The 8,346-nt window shown below is 38.5% G+C and overlaps 1 protein-coding gene across 1 annotated transcript; it reads left to right on the plus strand.

The window, feature by feature from the left end:
• The first annotated feature begins 304 nt into the window (after positions 1-304).
• LOC112053056 (odorant receptor 30a-like) lies at positions 305-8,007 on the plus strand. Its single transcript, XM_024092324.2, has 5 exons — positions 305-1,107; positions 2,043-2,142; positions 2,587-2,691; positions 3,636-3,791; positions 7,951-8,007. The coding sequence occupies exons 1-5, from the start codon at positions 305-307 to the stop codon at positions 8,005-8,007; spliced, it is 1,221 nt and encodes a 406-aa protein (XP_023948092.2).
• Positions 8,008-8,346: the final 339 nt, after the last annotated feature.

Below are 8,346 nucleotides of genomic sequence, written 5' to 3' on the forward strand. Positions count from 1 at the left end.
CGATGTTAATGTAGGTATAAGTAAACGTATTTTAATATCGTTTCACAAAAAAGTGTGAAAAAGAAGCCGTAAAAATGTTTAAAACAACGAACTCTGCTCGAAAATATCGAATATTCTTTCATGTAGAATCCGTACACAGCATGTTTTTCGTAATTTAATATCGGCTGTATTTCTCATTGTTCGCTCTCGCTTACTGTCATTCTATTCAATTCCATATAAAAAGAAAATAATTTCACCCACATTTTATCATTTCGCATAAACAGAACAAAGATGGGATAGCTATTGGATATCTACGAGATACAAAATGCTACTGCGGAAAATAATTGCGACTGTCAAAGGACTAGAGGATCCCAAATATCCTCTATTGGGCCCTAATCTGACGGGCCTTTATTGGTTTGGCCTTTGGCAATGTGGAAATAAAATACGAGACGGCCTCTTCAATTTTTTACATGTCTGCTCCTTACTTTTTGTGGCGAGCGAATTTGTCGAACTGTACTTTATGAGGAATGACTTGATGAGAGTGCTTTTTAACGTTTCCGTGACCACTCTGAGCCTGGTCGCCATAAGCAAAACGATGACTTTTATTTATTACCTCCCCCGTTGGAGGGTACTTTGCAAAAATATTTCAGCAGAAGAAATCGACGCAACAAAAAACGGAGATCCGGTGGTAAAAAGTCTGATGCGAAAATACACTGTTTATTCACGCAAAATTACTTATTTATTTTGGTCGGTGATGTTTTTAACCAATGTTGTGACTTTAACGTCGCCATTTTTAAAGTACCTCACTGTACAGAGTTATCGTGAAATGGTGAAGAACGGCACCGAACCGTATCCGCAGATTTTAAGCTCCTGGTTTCCTTGTGATAAAACGAAAATGCCGGGATATTTCGTTGCTATAGCGGTCCATATAATAATGACTAGTCAAGGAACCGGTGTTGTCGCCGTTTACGATGCTAATGCAGTTGCGATTATGGCGTTTTTAAAGGGACAAATGATGATTCTGCGATACAAAGCTAATAGAATATTTGGAGGCAAAAATGAGATTCCACGACATGAGATTTTGGCAAATATAAAAGAGTGCCATCGGTTGCATAACTTTTTTATTGAGTAAGTACCTACTTTTAAAGACGTTTGTCAAATGGATTGTTGCTCGATTTAATAAACAGCAGTACGTATGCAGTTTGTTACAATCCGTATTGAACTTTCAGTTGTTTTTTAAATGTGTTTGTCTATACATTATTCTAATATTAGAGGTAAAGATTAGTTAGAAGATAGTAGATTAGAGTATTGTAGGGGGTAGGTAATCTCCTGAGATTACCTACCCCCTACAATACTCTAATCTACTATCATCGGTTAAGTAAATCCTGATTTACTTAACCGATTTTGAAAATTCTTTTATCACTAGAAAGCCATGTTTTTTGTGAGTGTTATAGACTATATTTTATTCCCGTATTCTCACGGAAGCGGGAACTACGCGGGTGAAACCGCAGCGTATTGGCTAGTACAAACACGACGTCAACGTTGCAATATTTCAGTGTCAGCGTTGGCTATTCTACAAATGATTGCAATTAGCAGGCTTGCGAATTGACGTCGCATGCGTAACGTTGATCGATGTCAAAGAAACGTCACCGCTCGAAAACCGCTTGTGAGATAACGACCTATTCATTTATTTACTCGATTACATCCGTTTTACAATCATAAAATCAAAGTTTGTGTTATCTTGTTAAAACGGATGTCAGTATGTCGAAATTGGGTGCGAGGCGCACTTGTTTATTTATTTTTGGACTTAAATCCCAGTACTGGCCAATATTTCTTTTATAGAAATAAATGTGGTTGTCTGTGATTGTATTGATCAAGCATAAAAAATAAAATATTATTTATAAAAAATATGGAAATATTAATGTTATGTACATAATATTTAGATGTTGGCTCCAGGCCTATAATTACGGCTTAGAAGCAACGCCCATTAACTTTAAAATTTTGATATTTTAATGTTACAAAGCTTTTTGTAGAGGATTTCATTACTTTATTTGTTATTTCAGACAATATTACTCGTTCAACTCTATAATTTCGCCAGTTATGTTTATTTATGTACTGGTTTGTTCGATTATGATTTGTTGCAGTGTAGTGCAGCTCAGTGTGGTAAGTTATCTCACTTAATGGTCAGTGGTCATACAGTTTTTAGTAGTAGTAGAATTTACCTCTTAATAATTTTATTTTAATATATTCTTTACAAGTTAGCCCTTGATTCACACTCTCACCTGATGGTAAGTGATGATGCAGTCGGTTTCTACACGATATCGTACCGGAACGCTAAATTGCTTGGCGGTACGTGTTAACCGGTAGGGTGGTAACTAGCCACGATCGAAGCTTCCCACCAGCCAGACCTGGACCAATTAAGAAAATCTCAATCTGCCCAGCTGGGGATCGAACCCAGGACCTCCGTTTTATAAATCATACCACTGCGCCACGGAGGCCACGAAGATCGTTAATAAGAGATCAATGCTACTGACTTTTATTTCTTTTCAATTTTATAATTTATATTTTTAATTTTTATTTTTTTTAAATAAATTAATTTTTTTACAGGGAGATGTTACTATGTCTCAAAAGTTATGGGTTTTTGAATACACTTCGGCAATGGGTGTTCAACTCTTTTTGTATTGTTGGCATAGCAATGAAATCGCGTATGAGGTAAGGCAACACAAAATCTTTTTAACAAAAAAAAAAATAACCGAGTTGAAAATCACAAAAATAAACTAAAAAGCGAAAAATAACATCGTATGTGCTACCTTCTGATCGATTTGAAGGCGGTGACAAGCCAGTGACGTATTAATTAAAGCAGTTTCTGAAGGAACCACGGGAAAGAACTGTCTTTATATCCTAAAACTTTATTATTTAATCTGCGTGTGTGAAGTCTGCCAATCCGCATTGGGTCAGCTGGTGGTGGACTATTGGCCTAACCCCTCCCATTCTGAGAGGAGACTCATGTTCAACATTGAGATGTATATACCTATGACGATGATGATGATGATGGATGATTTTGACGGCTTCTGTGGCGCAGTGGTATGCGCGGTGGATTTACAAGACGGAGGTCCTGGGTTCGATCCCCGGCTGGGCAGACTGAGATTTTCTTAATTTGTCCAGATCTAGCTGGTGGGAGGCTTCGGCCGTGGCTAGTTACCACCCTACCAGCAAAGACGTACCGCCAAGCGATTTAGCGTTCCGGTATGATGCCGTGTAGAAACCGAAAGGGGTGTGGATTTTTATCACTGCATCTGTGATTGACTGCATCATAACTTACCATCAAGTGAGATTGTAATCAAGGGCTAACTTGTAAAGCACAAAAATAAAAAATGATGATGATTATGATGATGATGATAATGAAGAAGAAGAAGAAATTAGGATACCAAATTAACTTCTCTTCCGATACTAAAATAGCTTTGGGTATCGATACCAACGTGATCATGATGATGATGATGATGATGATGATCATGATGATGATGATGATGATGATGATGATGATGATGATGATGATGACGATGATGATGATGATGGTGATGATAATGATGATGCTGCCACACTCCGGGTGGGCGTTCAACATCCTGAAACATTTTCATTTGTTTTTATACTCTAAGAGTTACGACGTCGACCAAGGTGTCTACAGTAGCAACTGGTGGCGAGCCGACGTGCAAGTCCGCAGGCAAGTCCTGCTACTGGCGGGCAAGTTGTCACCCTCGTACATCCTACAAGCGGGGCCGTTCACGAATTTTTCCATGGCCACGTTTATTAACGTGAGTATGAAAAGTTATTGCTTTTTTTATGTCCCCCATTACTGTGGAATGGTTCTAGTGTTATAGAGATATATCGCCTTGATGGGCCAGTAGCTAGTTATTTAGTTGTAAAGCGTTGACGTTTCTTTGACATCGATCAACGTTACGCATGCGACGTCAAACTGCAATCATTTGTAGAATAGCCAACGCTGATACTGAAATATTGCAACGTTGACGTCGTGTTTGTACTAGCCAATACGCTCCGGTTTCCCGCGGTTTACGGTGTAGTTCCCGTTCTCGTGAGAATACCGGAATAAAATATAGCCTATAACACTCACAAAAAACATGGCTTTCTAGTGGTAAAAAAGTTTTCAAAATCGGTGAAATAGATCCTGAGATCACACCCTACAATACCACAGTCTTGACCTCTAATATTAGAATAATGTAATAGATATGTAATAGACAAACACATTTAAAAACCAACTGAAAGATCAATGCGGATTTTTAACCGACTTCCAAAAAGGAGGAGGTTCTACGTTCGACTGTATGTATGTTTTTTTTTTTTTTTTTTTTTTTTTTTTTTTTTTTTTTTTTTTTTTTTTTTTTTTTTTATGTATGTCCAGCGATAATTCCGTCATTTGAGGACAGATTTTAAAAATTCTTTTTTTATTTTGAAGGGTTTGATTCCAGGGTGGTCCCATTTTTTTCATGTCAGGATCTGATGATGGCATCCTGGAGAAATCGAGGGGATCTTTCGAAAATTGTAGGGACGGCTAGTGCGTTTGTTAGTGTTTCCATAAGCTATTTTTAAACCACTACAATTTTATGAAGGTCTGGAGTTGGTCTGATGATGGAGCCAAAACACAGACGATGGAACTCGTCAACGATTTATAGCAGGTACCTTTTGTTTGGGCTTGATTTATTTGTATTGATGAGAACTTTCCACCTAGATGGGTTGTGACTGTATTAAGGGTCTGATGATGAAGACGAAGGACAGTTAAGAGAACTCCTCAACGGTTCACAGTAGCTACCTTGTGTTTGGACTTGATAAATTTGTATTGATGAGAACTTTCCACCTAGGTGGGTTGTGACTGTATTAGGGGTCTGGTGATGAAGACGAAGGATAGTTAAGGGAACTCCTCGACGGTTCACAGTAGCTACCTTGTGTTTTGACTTGATAATTTTGTATTGATGAGAACTTTCCACCTGGATAGGTTGTGATTGTATTAGGGGTCTGGTGACGAAGATGAAGGATAGTTAAGGGAACTCCTCGACGGTTCACAGTAGCTACCTTGTGTTTGGACTTGATAAATTTTATGTTGATGAGAACTTTCCAACCATATGGATTGTGACTGCATAGGGGGTCTGGTGATGAAAACGGAGGACAGTCACCTTTCATGTTTTTCTGAATATTCATATTACGTGTAGATAAAGGGGGAGTAAAATTTTGTATATGAAGGTAGTATTTTTAAAGTAGTTGAATTAAGGTAGTATTTTTAAAATTGGGATTGTAGGACTTAGATACTTATATTAATTGATTATATACTTAGATACTTATTATAAAAAAATAACGTTTCAACTAATTGCTTATTAATTTTTGTTCACACTCTGTAGGTGTGCTAACACTAAAAATTAAAAAATAATAATTTTAATAAAAAAAATTCAACCGACTTCCAACTCAAAAATTAACATAAACTAAAAAGCAAAAAATAACATCTTACCTATGTGCTACCTTCTGATCAGTTTGAAGGCGGTGCCAATCTAGTGTCATGTTTTAATTAAAGCTGTTTCTGAAAGAACCACAGAAATTTTGTAATTTAAACGGCTTAAATTAAAACATCACTGGCTTGGCACCGCCTTCAAACTGATCAGAAGGTAGCACATAGGTAAGATGTTATTTTTTGCTTTTTAGTTTATGTTAATTTTTGAGTTGGAAGTCGGTTGAATTTTTTTTATTAAAATTTTTATTACTAAATTGTTTAAATGATTATAGGTTTTTTTATTCAATGATTAGCTAGCCCTAGAGTGTGATGTTAAGTCACGATGCAGTCTAGGTAGCCTTCCGTTTTTGACGCCCGCGACGCGCGACCATGACGGGTACCGCGACCAAGCCGCGACCGTTGCAGTCGTGTAAAAATAGTCGCGCGACGCGGTCTCGAGCTTTGTTCACTGCTCCATATAAATTCATACTAAGCAGTGAATCGTGTGGTCGCAGATCTCGGTCGCGCGCCGTGGTCGCGAAGATCGGAATGCTACCATAAGTAAGCGGGTTTACTTTGAATGTACCTTTTTTTTTCATTTAATACCTGCTTTCGGGCCCCATCAGCCGATGCTTCTGCGCTCGGTGACGCCTGTGAGCATAAGGCTCTCTCTCTCTCTCTCTAGTCGGTCCCTCATGACTGAGGATCGTGACCACCTTGGCGAGTCATCGTTTGCTTTACAATGCTCCTCCATCGAGTACGGTCGCTGGCCATTTGGACGGCACTGTAAAAAGTTCGGGCTCCTGCTTCCTTTAGAAGATCGGACCATCGGGTTGGAGATCTACCTCGTGGCCGTTTGCCTTCCACATTTCCCACCACAATAATTTTTTCCAAGTTTTCGTTCCCACGGCGTGTGATATGTCCAAAATAACTGAGGATGCGCTGTAGACAGATGGTTGAGAGACGTGTTTTAATTTGAAGCTGTGAAATAATTGATACATTTGTGCGTTTGGCAGTCCACGGTACACGTAACATTCGCCTCCAACACCACATCTCGAACGCATCAATTCTTTGTCTTTCTCTGGCGTGAATAGTCCACGTCTCTACACCATACAGGAAAATCGGAAAAATAAGTGCCTGAACCAGGCGTGTTTTGGTTCTGTTTGTGATGCTTCGATTCTTCCAGATGTTTGCTAATTTCGTCATCGCATCCCTAGCTATTGCTATTCTTCGCTTAATTTCGGACACACAAGTGCCATCATTACAGATCAAAGAACCCAGGTATATATAATTCACCACAGTCTCGATTCCCGGAATATTGCAGTTGGTGTTAGAGATTTTGTTGGAGCGATCTATTACCATGATTTTAGTTTTGCTACGGTTAATCGAAAGGCCTAATTCCGCGCTCTCTAATTCAAGCTTTTGAAACAGCTCCTTCATATCCTCGGCAGATGTTGTTACAAGTACAGTGTCATCAGCATACCGTAAATTTGCCACACGCTGACCTCCAATCTGAAATCCTTTATCCCAGTTCTCCACGACTTTCCGCATGATGTACTCCCCATAAATGTTAAAGAGCATTGGTGATAAAATACATCCTTGACGAACACCTTTCCTTGTCTTAAACATATTAGATAATTTACCATCAAGCCTCACGTAGGACCGGTTATGGGTATATAGATTGGCAATTATGGTTACCAAGTGTTTTGGTACGCCCATTTCTAAAAGGACTGACCATAGTTTCTCCCAGTGAACACAGTCAAAAGCCTTACTGTAGTCTATAAAACACAGCAACACAGGATTGGTGAACTCACGACTCTTTTCAATAATTTGTCTCACATTAAGGATCTGCTCCCTAGTTCCTTTCCCTTTCACAAACCCAGCTTGTTCTTCAGGAATTTGTCTATCCAGGAAATTTCTCAGACGTTGGTTTAATATATGTAACATGATTTTGGTAACATGTGATATCAACGCAATTGTTCTGTAATTGGAGCATAAGGCACTAATACTGTAATCTGCCAAGTTCGTTGATGACACTCCCATGATATGCGGGCGACGGGGGGAAAGAGTTCAAGGATGTGAAATCGTGCGTGCGGGGAAGTGAGGTGCATCAGTCGTGGGTTTTCATTCATCGCTAAACGTCTCGCCCGACACAATCGGGAGTGTTACGAATGAAGTTGCCACTCACCATCTGAGAAGCCCACATGCCTGCAGCGCTAATGACTTGACATTCGATAAAACTGATCGTATAATGGTCGCGATCGGCATGATGTCATGCACATCGCGATCAACACACGTTTATTTATATCGGTCGTCAAGCTGTTAGCGCTGCAGGCATGTGAACTTACTTGATCGTCAGTGGCTGACATTACACAATCAGAAAAAAATACGGCCGACGGTTTCTAACGTCGACGTTCTAGGTAAAGAAAATTTAATTTATCTGTTTAGGTGTGTTTATTAATCTTGAATTTTCTTTTCAGATTTTGAAAGGCTCTTACAGTTTTTATACCTTATTTACACAAATGCAAGAAAAATAAGTTAATTAAAGCGTTATAATAATAGAGTAGGATCCCAGTCACTTCAGACTTAAGTGAATTCAGGAAAAATGTTTTTTATAGGGTTGTCAGTACCTATTATATAAACATATACCTATCAATCTACGTATATGTTTATATAATAGGTAGTTATATATAATAGGGAGTCTCGCTCGCTCGCTAAGTTGAAAGCGGGACAGTTTTAGAGGTATTAGTAAAAGCACTAATAATTTAAGTTTTGAAGCATCTGTAGTTTTAGCAAAATCGGCTTAGAACAAATATGTACTTATATTATTTGGAAAATAAATGCATTTAAATATTTTTTATTGAGACTTTATTTTC

Source organism: Bicyclus anynana, chromosome 22 (genome assembly GCF_947172395.1).
Source record: "Bicyclus anynana chromosome 22, ilBicAnyn1.1, whole genome shotgun sequence".
In the NCBI taxonomy this organism is placed as follows: domain Eukaryota; kingdom Metazoa; phylum Arthropoda; class Insecta; order Lepidoptera; family Nymphalidae; genus Bicyclus; species Bicyclus anynana.

Coding starts and splice junctions, on each gene's coding strand:
- LOC112053056 (XM_024092324.2), top strand. CDS start 305: ATGCTACTGCGGAAAATAATTGCGACTGTCAAAGGACTAGAGGATCCC. Junction 2,143..2,586: donor GTGTAGTGCAGCTCAGTGTG/GTAAGTTATCTC, acceptor ATTTTTTTACAG/GGAGATGTTACTATGTCTCA. Junction 2,692..3,635: donor GCAATGAAATCGCGTATGAG/GTAAGGCAACAC, acceptor TTATACTCTAAG/AGTTACGACGTCGACCAAGG.